This window comes from Platichthys flesus, chromosome 1 (genome assembly GCF_949316205.1).
Source record: "Platichthys flesus chromosome 1, fPlaFle2.1, whole genome shotgun sequence".
NCBI lineage: Eukaryota > Metazoa > Chordata > Actinopteri > Pleuronectiformes > Pleuronectidae > Platichthys > Platichthys flesus.
In genome coordinates, this window is record NC_084945.1 from 14,837,469 (window position 1) to 14,851,758 (window position 14,290).

The 14,290-nt window shown below is 42.2% G+C and overlaps 1 protein-coding gene across 2 annotated transcripts; it reads left to right on the top strand.

Moving 5' to 3' along the window:
* Positions 1–1,560: 1,560 nt before the first annotated feature.
* Positions 1,561–11,366, top strand: kif7 (kinesin family member 7). Of its 2 annotated transcripts, XM_062386246.1 has the most exons (20): positions 1,561–1,661; positions 3,121–3,513; positions 3,737–3,934; positions 4,065–4,464; positions 4,575–4,922; positions 5,112–5,304; positions 5,407–5,571; positions 5,794–5,937; positions 6,205–6,341; positions 6,446–6,558; positions 6,673–6,828; positions 6,942–7,147; positions 7,336–7,533; positions 7,961–8,086; positions 8,768–8,944; positions 9,028–9,243; positions 9,427–9,633; positions 10,042–10,240; positions 10,364–10,525; positions 10,637–11,366. In XM_062386246.1, the coding sequence occupies exons 2-20, from the start codon at positions 3,183–3,185 to the stop codon at positions 11,008–11,010; spliced, it is 4,050 nt and encodes a 1,349-aa protein (XP_062242230.1). In that variant the 5' UTR covers positions 1,561–1,661; positions 3,121–3,182; the 3' UTR covers positions 11,011–11,366. The 2 variants fall into 2 exon arrangements, with proteins under 2 accessions (XP_062242230.1, XP_062242238.1); XM_062386254.1 differs by lacking the exon at positions 1,561–1,661 and having other exon boundaries at positions 1,688–3,513; positions 10,640–11,366.
* Positions 11,367–14,290: the final 2,924 nt, after the last annotated feature.

The following is a 14,290-nucleotide window of genomic DNA, read 5'->3' on the forward strand; positions in this document are numbered from 1 at the left end:
AAGCTCTGGAATTGCATGTCTTTACACGTTGACAACTTTGTCTACATCTCCCTCTACAAATTTTACCAGAGGTCAGGCAGGAAAAGGTTCAGAAAATATCTGGAGCAACTGACTAGGACATTTGCTTTCTTACATACGGCCCCTCCAGAACCTTTCAATGCATGTCTGAAAGCAGCTATATTAAATATTGGGTAGCCATGAGCTAACAGTGATGGCATCTATGGAAGAAGTCGGAGAAATGTCCTTTCCGAGTGTGATCTTTACCATGTGGTCTCTTCTCAGGAGGCCATTACTCTACTACTGTTGATTTCTATATTAATATCATAAGTCTCCTATAAAATACCTTTAAGTAAGATTTAAGTCAAAGTGGCTAAATGTGTGGCTTCTTTGCCTCTCAGCTGTTTGTTAAATCTCTGTCATTTGTTGTGCTTTCAAATTGCAGTCATTTCATTGTTGTGCCCGAGTCTTGTCGCTGCAGAAGAAAACCTGCAAATATTCCATAGACTCAAACTATGATGTAACACTGCCCCCTGCTGATCACAGATGAGACTTGTTGCATACTCGATGTCTGCTAACCATGAAGTCACAAACTTTGATTTTACAGCTGCTGCAACACTTTTCAACAGAGTGTGGTTTCATCACTGTGGAAAATGTTAAATGCATGTAAAATGTAGATGGTGAAAAGGGACAAAGAATCATCATGATATGACAAAGCATGTTTATTAACAATACATTCCTATACAGTCTCATAGTAAAAACCTTCCTTGAATTTATCTGGTTTGATTTATTTTATTTATTCGAACAGAACTATTCTATACAACTCAGAGCGCATTTCTATCAGAAAGGCTTTTTACCTGGGTTACCTGGGTTGTGTGTTCTTTTTATTTTTGTCCTTGGTGATTTGTTGTCTTGTTTATTGGGAAACAGCATCTTGAAAAGTGCTATATAAACAAAGTATATTTGTTATTATTATCATCATTATTGTTAATGATGATAATAATAAGAAACGTTATTTTTATATCAACTGTCATACAAGAAATGCAGCTCAAGGTGCTTTAGATATTAGTAATATCATATTTTTCAGTTTCACTACGACTTTTAGCCAAGTATAGACAGTACAGTCTACTTTTACAATGGAACATCCATCAAATTAAATTTGAATGAAATGAAATATCATTAAAGTAACATAAGAACAAATAAATGTAAAGTTATTTTAAAGTAAAGAAATAAATTAAGAAAACATCAAAATAGGATAAATAATAATAGGTCAATAACTTTAAACCAGGGTCACAGGAAATAAGAGTAGACAAAAACAATGATATGCTCACTTTTCTTTCTGGTCAGGGTCAATCATACTATTTACTTGTATTGTTGATTATAGGTGAGTAACAGCAGGGAAAACAAATGCAGAATATGAGGTATGAGAATTCAACTATTAAATACAGCACAGTAACGTTCAGACACTGTGCTTCTCTGTGGCTCGATGTTTAAAACCCTCTTTGAACCGAGCCTCCTCATCCACGATGCTCCTCAGAGACCAAACCCCAAACACAGCCCAAAGTTTCGGGCTCCTCCCTCCAGCTGCCCCCCTCAACCTCCAGGCTCCTGAACCCCCTCCAGTGTTCTGCTGGACCCATGGAGCTGCTGCTGCCTCATAGAAAGTAAGATGGTTCTAACACTAACACCCACTCACCCGGTCAGTGGATCCAGACGGTCAGTAGCTCCTCCGGGTGTCGGTGTCCAGCCTCATCCCCGTGTTGTGGTTTGTTGTTCGGACTGCTCCCTGGCTAAGAGCTAACGTTAGCCTAGCCGAAGTTATCTGGGAGAAACATGGAGTCTAACGAGCAAGTGTATGAACGTGGGAAACTCCTCCGTAGAAGGAGATTTAGAAAAAGTCGACACTCGTGTGTTTCCTCTCAGTTGTGTGTTTTTTCATCTCGCGGGTAGCGGTTCCTGACGCGTCCATCTTTATCTGGTGTCTTTGGCACACTGTGGTAACGGTGGCTAGCTAACGTTACCCTGCTAACATGCTCTAAATAAGTTTACACCTCCACGAGCACAGTTCGCACACAGAACAAGTAGGTTCACCACGTTCATAAACGTTGTGTCAAGTTCCTGGTCACAGTCAGAGTCATTTGTGTTATTTGTTTACACTGAACACGAGTGACGACTTTCAACTAAAGTTACTAACTATAACCTAACTTTATGGAGAGATCCCCCATTCAGTTTTTACACAGATTTATTGTTGTGAAGGTCCTAGAGCTACATGTGCTAAAGTATAAATAATGACGCAGGAGACTTTCCAAGTGGTGTGAACTATCTCTACCGATCACGGATCAGAGCGGCTGTGTTCTGCTGCTGCTAGAGGAGGAGCAGAGGTTGACCCCAACCGTCCCTGATCACACCTCATCACTGCAGCGGTTCATGATGAATTCAGTCTGTGCCTCTTTGTTACAGAGCATTGACATCAGTAGTTACTGGGTGTTACTATGACTCTATGAACACACACTGGAGTGTCCTCAGCACCTTAAAGCCCAATCCATGCTCCTGCGTTGAGTCTATGGCGTGGACCCTACACAGACAGTATTTGTTGCAGTTCTTTAAGAAAATGTAACTGCTCTTCAACATCTGTCTGCTCTAACTCCAACATGGCAACACTCATAAATGTTTTTTTTACTCGGTAAACAATAACATTTACGATGCAGCCGATTGCCTACGCGTGTGGACAGTGTAGACTTGTTGGGGGCCTTCCGGCCAAAACAACTTGCATACTTCCATGCTGCCTATTTTCACTGGTTGTTAAGAAATCTACCCACTAGAGGCCATCACAGTAGAGAGCGTGTCTGACAACAACAAACCTGTTAACAGGGCTGGAGGTTGTGATAACGTACCTCATAAGAAGCCGGCAAAAGAAGCTGCAGACGCCTTTTAGTGTCTTACAAACTCGTCAAGTGTCAAAATGTATTCTTAATGTCCTCTTATCAGCTCTGTTTTGTGCACAAATACAGATGAAACAAAGGACAAGTATCCAGATTGAATTGAAATGCTCGTGAAAGATGCTCTTGTGGCAAAAAATATTCCAGATGATTTTTGGTGACAAATGATGTTTATCTCCTGTAGCGGTCCAAAGATGAACACTACATAACAGAAGAAAACAGAAGGGCTCCAACAGCCAACCAGAGATGTCTCCTAAAGTGCCGGGTGGCCAAGGCCGAGGGGACTTTTCCGCAGTGCAAGTAGCTGTTCGAGTGCGCCCCCTGCTGCCTAAGGAGCTACTACACTGCCATGAGAGCTGTATCACTGTGGACACTGAACTTTGTCGGGTCACCCTGGGCCATGACAGACACTTTCTTTCTGACTTCCTCTTTGAAGAGTCCTGCTTTCAGGAGGAGGTTTATTCTGAGTCTGTACAGCCACTCATCGACGCCTTCTTCCAAGGGTTCAATGCTACAGTGTTTGCCTACGGACAGACTGGCTCAGGCAAGACCTACACCATCGGAGAAGCTAATATTTGTAAGTAACTGATTTCTTTTTTGACTCTTCCTACATTTTGTCCTTCAAAATATTTGGTTCCAACATTGTTTTACATCATCAGTGTAAATTTGACCTGGTGTTTTTCCTTTTCCTTCCTATTCAATGGTATTTCGCATTGGCTAAGACCATAAAATAAGAAGACATCAATGTGACATGTCTAAACCAGTTGCATGTAATTATGTGTATTTGAATTGTGTTGTAGGTTCCTTTAGAGATGAGGTGCAGGGTATCATTCCAAGGGCTGTTGCAGATGTCTTCAAGCTGTTAGATGAAAATGACCTCACAGACTTCTCTGTCCGAGTGTCCTACCTGGAGGTCTACAAAGAGGAGTTCAATGACTTACTGGAGGTAGAGACGGCCAGCAAGGACATCCACATCCGAGAGGATAAAGGCAACATTGGTATGAAATGCTAATATTTTCATTCCGCTGTTAGATGTAGTATTTATAAGCACATTTCTGCGGTTGTGAGAATTGTTAATGGTTGGTGTATGCACGTATTAACATGTTATATCTGTGTGTGTCTTCACAGTTTTGTGTGGCGTGAAAGAGTGTGAGGTGGAGGGTCTTGATGAGGTGTTGAGTTTACTGGAGTCAGGAAACACAGCCCGGCACACTGGCGCAACCCAAATGAATCAAAACTCCAGCCGGTCACACACCATTTTTACCGTGTACATGGACCAACGTCGGGGGATTTCACGCCTTTACGCCACCGCTGCAACTTCTGGACCACAAATGTTGTCTTCCAAATTCCACTTTGTTGACCTGGCGGGGTCAGAGCGCATTTTAAGGACAGGGAACACTGGAGAGAGACTGAAGGAGAGCATCCAGATTAACAGCGGACTGCTGGCCCTGGGAAATGTTATCGGGGCGCTGGGGGACCCCAAGAGGAAAGGCTCTCACATACCATACAGAGATTCTAAAATAACAAGGTACCTTTTCATTGAGTTGATCAGACACATGAGATAATCCTGTAACATGATACAGGATCTTGTGTGAAGTGTCAGTTTGGTTTAACATATATAATCTTTGTATCTTCTAGGATCCTAAAAGATTCCTTAGGAGGAAATTCAAAAACACTGATGATTGCCTGCATCAGCCCATCCTCCGCAGACTTTGATGAGAGCCTGAATACACTGAACTATGCCACGAGGGCGAGAAACATTCAGAACAAGGCCACTGTCAACTGCAAGCGTGAGCCCGATCGTGTAGAAGGGCTGGAGCAACAGATCAAGGCCCTGCGCAGAGCCCTCGAAAACCGCCACCGCTCAGAGACCCGCATCATCGCTCACGCTGATCCAAACAGGAGGCCTCGACTCGGAGAGGGAGAGATCAGCAGAATGCAGGCCCAAAGTGCTCACTACCGGACCTGCACGGACACTGCTTACAGGTTAAAGTTCATTCATCGATCAAACTACATTTGGTTTGCTGTCATGTTGTTTAACTAGTCTTGAAGCGTTTAAAAAAAAAAAGGATTAATAAAATGTTAGTATATATATATATATATATATATATATATATAGATGCTGCATTCCTTAACTTAATTTCACTCCATTTGAATGTTGCTGGTATATCACAGGTTACTGCGGGAGCTGCAGAGTGAAGGGGCTCTGACTGCAGAGCAGAGTTTGAAGGTGAAGGAGTGGCTGTGCTCGGTGGAGGAGGAACAGAGCCGACTGACCACTGCTTCAGGACCAGACAGTGGTATCGAGAACAGCTCCACGGAGGAAAGTGTTGCATTGAGGAGGGGGAGGCCCACTGTCAGGAACCAGGTCAGTCTCTTAAACTCCCTCAAATATTTAGACAATTATTAGAAGAATTTTAAGGAGTTTAGGTTCCTTACTGATATGTCTATAAATGTTTTTTATGAGCAGGATCCAGAGGCTCAAGAGGAGAGGTGGGGTCATGAGCATGAAACTGAGAAAGGTGGAGAGAATGAGGACAGTGTTCAGCTTCAGGCCCAGATTCAGCGGTTGGAGACGGAGAACACAGACTTTTTAGCTGCTCTGGAGGATGCTATGGAACAATACAAGCAGCAGGTCAAACACACTCTTGTTCTAATGTTTTTATCTTATGTATCATACGTAGGATCCATAGCTTAGCAATTGAACTGGACCAACTTTATTCCATTTTCTTTTGAGCAAAAACCAAGTTAAATTTAAATGGTCAAAGCATTCTTTAAAGATTTGGTCAAAGACTAAAGATTCACATTATACAGATATTCTCCCTTTTAACTTATGTGATTGTTTTCATTGACTCAGAGTGATAAGCTGCAGGAGCAGCAGGACCTGATCGCAGAGCTGCAGTGTCAGCTGTCCAGTCCAGGCCTTAACTTGAGAACCCGGCCACACACTGCCCCTATTGCCTCCATGCAGCAGAGTCAGAATGGAGTCACATTCAGACAGGTAACCAACCAGTAGAGCTAGATTTCCAGCTGTGATCTTTCTTCCCTGAAGTGTGATATGACTTTTAAAACTTTCCTTGTGGCAAGAAATGGAGGTGCAGGTTGAGATTCTGGGATGAATTTAAACTGAAATTGAAACTAAACATTCATCATATCAGAAAAAGCCAGTTTGGATCTTTGTACAGATTCAAACTATTTGTAAACAGTTTACAGAGTATGTCATAGCCTGCCTCTTTGTCATTCTGTGGTTGTATGTGTGTGGTTGCAGACGAGTCCAGTGGGCTACACTGGTAATGGGCCTGGTGGTGATCACGATGGAAGCTTCTTTGAGGAGCTGGGAGTCCAAGGAGGAGCAGAAATGTCGGACACAGAAGAAGAGAGCCACTACCGCCAAGAGAGACGCAAGTATGTTGTGTTTATAGAAATCACAACCTACAACTTCCAGATGATTCGGGGTCAGTGAGCCATTATTTAAAGTGCCATTGATGTAATGCTAGTGATTGTCTCAGGCAGGTGAATCTAACCTGGACTAACAGGGACGTGTTGTTTGGAGGACTAACCGCTGGTGGGAAAGGTCCAACATCTCAGCTGCCTCAGCACATGTGTTTGACCAGAAAAGCATGTAAGTGTAGAATTGTCTGATGGGCCTGTCTTTCAATTAGTGCCACGAAGCCTTGTCTGCTTCCTCATTTCACCTCCTGACTGAGCTGTTCTTTACTCTCTGATCACCGTGTAGCCAACTCCAGTTCTGGGGACACATCGGCACGTGGGAGCTTGAAAGGTTTTGAAGGCGCTTCAGATTGGGGGCTACATCAGGCACAGCAGAAGATCCGCGAGCTGTCCGTCACCATCCGCATGAAGGAAGAACTCATCAAGGAGCTGGTCAAAACAGGTATCCATCTGCGTTGTCCTTCATTAGCAGGGCCTTTGCCAAATAAAGCCTTGTCTCTGTTTTATTTAGGTCACTTGTTAATCATTGCCTATGTTTTGTTGTTATTATTTCAGGTAAGGATGCTCAGGCCCTGAACAGGCAGTACAGCCATAAGATCACAGCTCTGGAGAGTGAAGCTGTGCAGGCTCGACAGGAGCTGCAGGAGGCCCAGCGGCAGCTGCAGGATCTAGAGAGACAAGAGCGAGAGATCAGCACAACGGACAACACAAGAGCGCAGGAATGTCGCAGGAAGATAGCTGCTGCTCAGAGCAAAGTCAAGGTTTGACTGTCATACCTATTAATCCTCAATAACGCATCAGCAACAGAGTCATTTTAAATTCAATTTTGTGGCCTTGAATAGTACAGTGCTGCAAGATACTATTTGAAAGATATATAAATAAAGGCAACATTTCCTCTTCTCTGAGCCTAATGTTCTTGCACTTAAACACTTTTATGGTGGTGCTGTAGGTTCTAAGTCAACGTCAACGGGATACTGCTCGTCTAGCTAACCTGCCCGCACAGAACGAACGCCGCGTGCTGGAGCTGGAGCGCAGTGTGCAGTCTATGAGGCAGCAGCAGGAGCAGCTCCAGAAGCGGCTGCGTGAGGAAAGTCAGCAGAAACGACGTCTAGAGACAGAGATGCAGCGAAGAACTCACAGAGTCAAGGTACGGACGGGAACACACTGACTGAGCAGCATGAGTACATGATTTTAATGATCAGACAAACACTGTTAATTTATTAAAAAAAATGCATATAACCACCCAATGCTTCGGTTTTAGTAGATAATCAATCCTACACTGATGTAGCTGTTAATTTGATGGGAAATGTATAAGTGGAGATGGGACGGATCCCATTTGGTTTCAGCATATGGTTTCTTACTGAGAGTTTTCTTGGAAGCATTGATTATTAAACTGCTCTCAGTTTAAATTAACTTTCTGTCAGAGTTGCCTGTAATTGTTGGAGTTTACCATAAATATCACACTACATTAGGGCCAAAAGCGTTTATTTACTTTCTACAGAATCAGTTTTCCTTTTATCTTCATCGTCATCGTCCTTTAATTCATTTGCTCCTCCCCCCTGCCTCCACCGCAGGAGCTCGAAATAAAGAACGAGCAGCAACAGAAGATCCTGAGGATAAAAACGGAGGAGATTGCTGCGTTTCAGAAGCAGAGACGCAGTGGCAGCAACGGCTCAGTCATGTCACTGGAGGAACAACAGGTGCAACTGTTTTCTTATTTAAAATACTGCAGTTTCAGTACAAAATGAGCCCCCCCCCCCCCGGTCAGTTTGATTTGAAACCATTTGCTAGTTTCATCACCCACATGATCCAAGAGAAGTCATTTCATTTTCAAGTTTTGTGAAATTGACAAGCAGATATTTAAGGATTGTAATCATAGAATACTGTTATTATGTGTTCAAGGTGATAAATGTGACTTTAAATTGCACGTGATAACCAAGTATATTTTATTATAACTGACTAACCTTTTTAAGCATTGAAAAAACTAAATATGTTAATGTACGACAAATACTTGAAATTATGAATTCTCGTGCTTATACAGAAACATTGTAACATTTCATGTGGATATTGTAACCATTTTCTTAAAGCCTGTGCTGTGGATCCAGTATATTTCCTGGTCCATAGTTCACATCTAAAATCATTAACTGAACCTTTTCAACATCTTAGTCACACAATAGTACATTACAGAAAGCATCTTGATGAAGCTCATGTGTTTTTATTACAGTGCAAAAACACAAGCTTTTTAATCTATTGTCAGTAGAAGTAATATAATAAATGTAATCTTCATAGTTCTTGAGAATTAATGAAAATGTGCTAAATGTATTTTCACTTCCTGACTTTGTCACTTTATCTTTCCTGTGTGCTTTATAACTAATGAGCAGAAGATTGAAGAACAAAAACGCTGGCTCGATGAGGAAATGGAGAAGGTCCTGGAACAGAGAAGAGGACTAGAAGGTTTGGAAGGAGAGCTGACGAAGCGAGAGACGATCCTGGCGAAGAAAGAAGCCCTGCTGCAGGAACGCAGTGGACTGGAGACCAAGCGGCTCCGCTCCAGTCAGGTATCAATCAACCCAAACCACTCACTTCAGCAGTCATGGGAAACTTGCAAAACACTGAATGTTTGTTTGGATCTTCTCACCAGGCCCTGAGTAAGGACCTGGTGACGCTAACGGGGCGGATTGAAACCCTTGAGAGCGAGTTGAGTGAGAGGAACGGCCTCCTTCGCAGCAGCAGCGCTCAAGACTCGCAACAGATCCGCCAAGAGATCTCCAACCTCCGGCAAGAGAAGGATTCGCTGCTCAAACAGCGAGTGGAGCTGGATGATAAGCTGCGGCGGGGTAACCTGCTCTCCCCTGAGGTCAGATATTACGCTGGAGATCAGGCATTTTAATGTGTTATGCTCAGAATGAGATAGAGATAAAATACTTGGCAATTATGGTAATTCTGGCTGGCAGGAGCATTGCACTAATTAGTCCTTACTGGAAACTCTAAAATTAGCTGTCTTCTCACATTATGTTTAAGATTGTGTCTGTTCTTTCAGGAGGAGCGAACGCTTTTCCAGTTGGACGAGGCAATCGAGGCTCTGGATGCCGCCATCGAGTACAAGAACGAGGCCATCAGTCAGAGACAGAGGCAGCTGAGGGCTTCTGCCAGTATGCTCTCCCAGTGGGAGATGAACCTCATGGCCAAGCTCAGCTATCTGTCCGGCTCTGAGACCAGAGCTCTGCTGTGCAAGTACTTTGACAAGGTCTGAACATCTGTGTGAGATTCGACTTTTATTTAACCGTGTTCACCCATTTCAGTCATCCAAAATCCTAAATTCTACTTTGTTAGACAAGACTTTTTGTTGGTTACAGTATAAATTGTATTAAACAAAATCCTAAATAGTCATAAGCCATTTTCAGGCATGAACAAAAATGTCAGAACATTCAGGCAACAGGGTGATGTTTGCGTGGAGCACGCATGAGGCAGGACTTGACGTATAAATAATGAGGCAGAGAGCAGTTATTGTTTGCAGCACATCAACACCATTTTCACATGGGCCCACTCGTTTGTATACTGGATATTTCACTAGGTGGCTGCTAGGAAAAGTGGTTAAAAATGTCCGGAGCAATTGACATTGGCCTTCTCATGTTGATGTGGATGTTTAATGCAGGTGGTGACTCTGCGTGAGGAAGAGCGAAAGCTGCAGCTAGCCTTGGCTGAGCTGGAAATGCAACTGGACGAGCAGCAGAAACTGGTGCAGTGGCTGGAGAATGCCCTCGATCGCTCACAACTGGACACGGATCGCCGACTCACACAACAGCAGAAGGAACATGAGAAGAGTGTGCAGCTCTTACTGCAGCAGTGTCGAGGTGACTGGATATTGACAAATAATGATTTGATAACAGATTCAAATTCTTTCCATAATCAGCTGTTAGAACTCATAAGTACTAGTACTCGAGTAACTTAATGTTTGTATTATCTGACCCTGACAGAGCAAATGGACGAGGGGTTGGCAGGAAGGCAGCGGCAGTACGAGGGGTGGATCCATAACCTCAGCCAGGAGCTAAACCACTTCAAGGCTGCTAATGTGGATCTAAGTAACAAGCTGAGGGGGCTCTGTGGTTCAGCCAGCCAGCCTAAGGAGCATGCTAGAGGTAAATATATGTAAATGTTGGATCTGCCTGTCTTGCCATCAGATCCCTGTCTTCACACCTGTGTTGTTGAGTAAGCTGTTGACTGGCCTTGTTTCTCATCTGATGGTAAAGCAGCGAGTGCCTGCAGCATGGAGAGGCTGACCCGCAGCCCCGAGGACAGCCCAGGGGGCAGAAACGTTGGGCAGCCCGACAAATCTCCCCGGTCCAGGGAGGAAATGCGTGAGCTGGTAAACACCCCGCTCCCGTCCACATGGCGGCGCTCTTCCCTACCTATAGAGGAACCTGCAGTCATGGATGAACTGTGGTATCAAGCGGCTGTGGACGTGTCGGTTAACCGTGTAGTTCAAACCGGTACGGGGCCCTGGGTCGGGCAGACGTCCCTGCCTGTGGTTAAATCTCGCCGAGAGTCACGTCGCCCCAGCCTCAACGTCGGACCCCTGAACTCAAACAATGCATTAATCGACGTACGGAAGAACCCTGTCTGAATTTTACTCAAATGTTACTTTCACGACCAATCACCTAGATTTTGTTCTGTGATTTCAGAAATATTGTTTTATCCACTTTTTGTCTTTGCATTACAGTTTTTATTCTTGTATATAAAGTTTTGTATTAAAAACAGAAATCCACAGATTTTTACAAGAAGCACTTTCACTAAGGTAGAGTCTAAGTTTCCGTTTCATACTGTCATTTGTATGTTTATATTCTTAGCAACCATGAAAGTCAATAAGACGTGAATTAATTACATTATTACTATTTGACACTCTTTTTCTTTTTTCTACTAAGTACGCGTCTTTTGACCTTCAGATATTTTATATTAAACTGTTTTTGCCTTCCACACTCATCTGGCTTGTGTTTTCAGTGGCAGTCAAAAAACTGTAATGCACAACATTTTATCTCACACCGCTGAAAAATAAACCACAAAAGAAATAAAGGAAGTAATCATTTGAATCTATTTCAGTAATATGCTGTAACAAAGTATGGTAAACATAAGTGAAATCCCTTGAATCAGGTGATTTAAGACAGGTTTTCCCACGGGGAAGGTGAGACACATGAGGCAAAGATGCTGTTTTGCAATTAACATCAAAAATGTTGTACCAACACACAGACATGATACACATGAGAATATGATTCACTCAGAGGCCAATCCATTAAAGTCCTGAAATTTACTCAGAAATAATAGGGGGAAATGATAAGCCCTTTTCTAAGTCCCCCTCCAGGCCCCAAGGACAACCGACAATACATCATGAGTAATTAAATCAAACCAAGCCTTAAAATCAGATTCTACTTTTACTGCATATGTAACATGTATAGAGTGCTAGTTTAATTTAAAAAGTAGACCCATTACCACCATGACCCTTATTGAATGGAATGTTTAGCATTAACCAAAGGCAACCAGCAGCCAATTAATATGATTTATGGCGATATCTGTGTCATTGTGTTGTACATAGCAAGTCTTCTGATCTGCATAAACATCCAAGTTATTCCAACACTGTATCAAAAAACAATCCTGAACTCCATAATGTAGGAATGCAGGAGACAGTGAGGTAGTGTTGCCATCTGAGCCCTAGAGGGCGATATGTCCTCAGTTTTTCTCACGAGTTGAATCTTAACAAGGGGAGTGTATGTAAAATTAATGCCCATTTAAAACACCAACCAGACTTAAAAAATATTTCCAGTTTTAAAAATAACCATTTTACAATAATTATACAAATTAAAATACTGTTTTAAAGTAGTTTTTTTAATGGTTTAATGATAAATACAACTTCACTACTTCGCATCAAAACCAACAGGAATAGTCGTGACTCCTTCATGCTGCCCAGCTAATAAAACAACCTATCGAACTTAAAGTAAAGCCAGGTATTGATCCGATCTACACCTTCCTGCTCAGATGAGCTGAAATAATTGTCCCCAAATTGTAAGGGTATAGATTCTTGGTGAGATTAAATTAGTTTAAAGCTTAAATTTAAAGAGAAAACATCAGAGAACAAGATGCAGATAGAATTGAAATTCATTCTTGAGACTCAGTGAAGCAGAGTGTTTGCTCTATTCTATGATCATTTGGACGGTGTTTAAACGTCACCAGGGAAACTGTTCTCTTGAGGTCTAAAATAAATGTCGAGTTCTGGATCACTACTGGTACTGCAGAGCAAAGTCTTAATGAGAGATCTTCCATGTCTGTCTTGTTCCCTGACAGCACATACATGTGATCAGCTGGAATATGTGCATGTGCTGTATGATGTAAGCGGTGCACCAATTAAAAAGGAGAACAGAGTGTACATACAGGTTGTCTTTGCTGATATGTGGGAAATCAGGGACGATGCAACAGGGCAGGCAAAGCAGGCCATTACCAAGGGACCAAACTGAGAGAGGAACCGGAGAACCACTGGTTGTATTTAATTTGGTAAGAACCCTCTTAATTTTTTCCATTTGCTATAGACACCACGGTTTCAAACCACCTAATGAGGCCACATGTTATAGCTTCCTGTGAGAAATCTTTGTAGTTTTGCAGGTTTGGTTGAAGACTAGGATTACTACATTTGTGCGCATTGACACATGAAATGAACTCCGATTAATCTCCTGAAATTGTTGTTGCAGTGGAAATTTTCTCTCTACCGGAAGACAAACAAACACAGGATACTTTCCGAGTGAGCTCATGTGGAAATCCAAGAGGAAAAATTCATGGAGACTGAGTTGGGACGTTCATGACATTTCTTCATGGTGAAAATGAATAAGTCACACCTTCAGTGGTAAAGAGCAACAAGAGCATTTTAGGTAGTTAGTTAGTTAGTTAGTTAGTTAGTGGGCCTATTAACCATATTGGAGTTTATACAAAATGTGAACGAAGTCTTACAGAGTGGCAGGTGGATCGTTCATTTAACTTTCCAAATCAAAAAAGAAAGCAATAATCATGTATTGAAATGAAGAACTGGTTCTATTTGATTGAAAAGGTATGGGTGTAATTATGTTCCCATTTTTAAATCACATGTGCCAGTTTTTGAATGAAGCCTGTCACTAAAGGCCCGATGCATTAACACCATCATCATTGTCTTTGTTTCCAGCAGGATGTGAAAGGGAAACTCTGGAAAATGTCCAGTTTTCTAGACATGTTCCACAGTTCATGTCAGAAAACCGCTTATGATGCGCCCTGGTGGAAGTTTTGCACCTAAACGTATCTACTTATTAGTCATGTGTGTGTTTGTGCTTATGTCTTTGCTGATGACTTTTACCAAAGTCCCCTGAGACGCGCCCGCAGGGAATGTTTGCTCTGCCTGAGAATGAATGGAACTGGGCATTTCTTTGTACAATGGTTTCTTTCTCTTTGCCACCACTGAGGGGCACTAAAGTGAGAATTGCTCACCCTCTCTGTAGAGGTTTTTAAACAGTGGGTGAACAGAAACAAACTCATCTATATTAACCATTTGTTAAGAGGCCACAGTGGCAGAAATATATATCCTCCCTCACCTCATCTGTATTTTTATTTATATAGATCTAAGAATGAAAATATATATATGCCTCATGTTCTTCTTAATTATAGGAGTCATGTTATATATTGAATACTTGATTAACTCAATTAGAGCTTCGTTAAGCGACAGAATGTGTGTTGTTTTACTGTTAAACGTTTTAGATGGAGAAACTCTAAATAAGTTAATTCTAATAATGATGATTTTATTTTTAATTGTAGATCTTTCACCTAAAACAAACGAAAATTCAACAAACCGTTACTCTATGGTAACTTCCTCATCATCAGTCAAAGGGATAACACTG

Coding starts and splice junctions, on each gene's coding strand:
- kif7 (XM_062386246.1), top strand. CDS start 3,183: ATGTCTCCTAAAGTGCCGGGTGGCCAAGGCCGAGGGGACTTTTCCGCA. Junction 7,148..7,335: donor CTGCTCAGAGCAAAGTCAAG/GTTTGACTGTCA, acceptor GTGGTGCTGTAG/GTTCTAAGTCAACGTCAACG. Junction 9,634..10,041: donor TGTGCAAGTACTTTGACAAG/GTCTGAACATCT, acceptor TGTTTAATGCAG/GTGGTGACTCTGCGTGAGGA.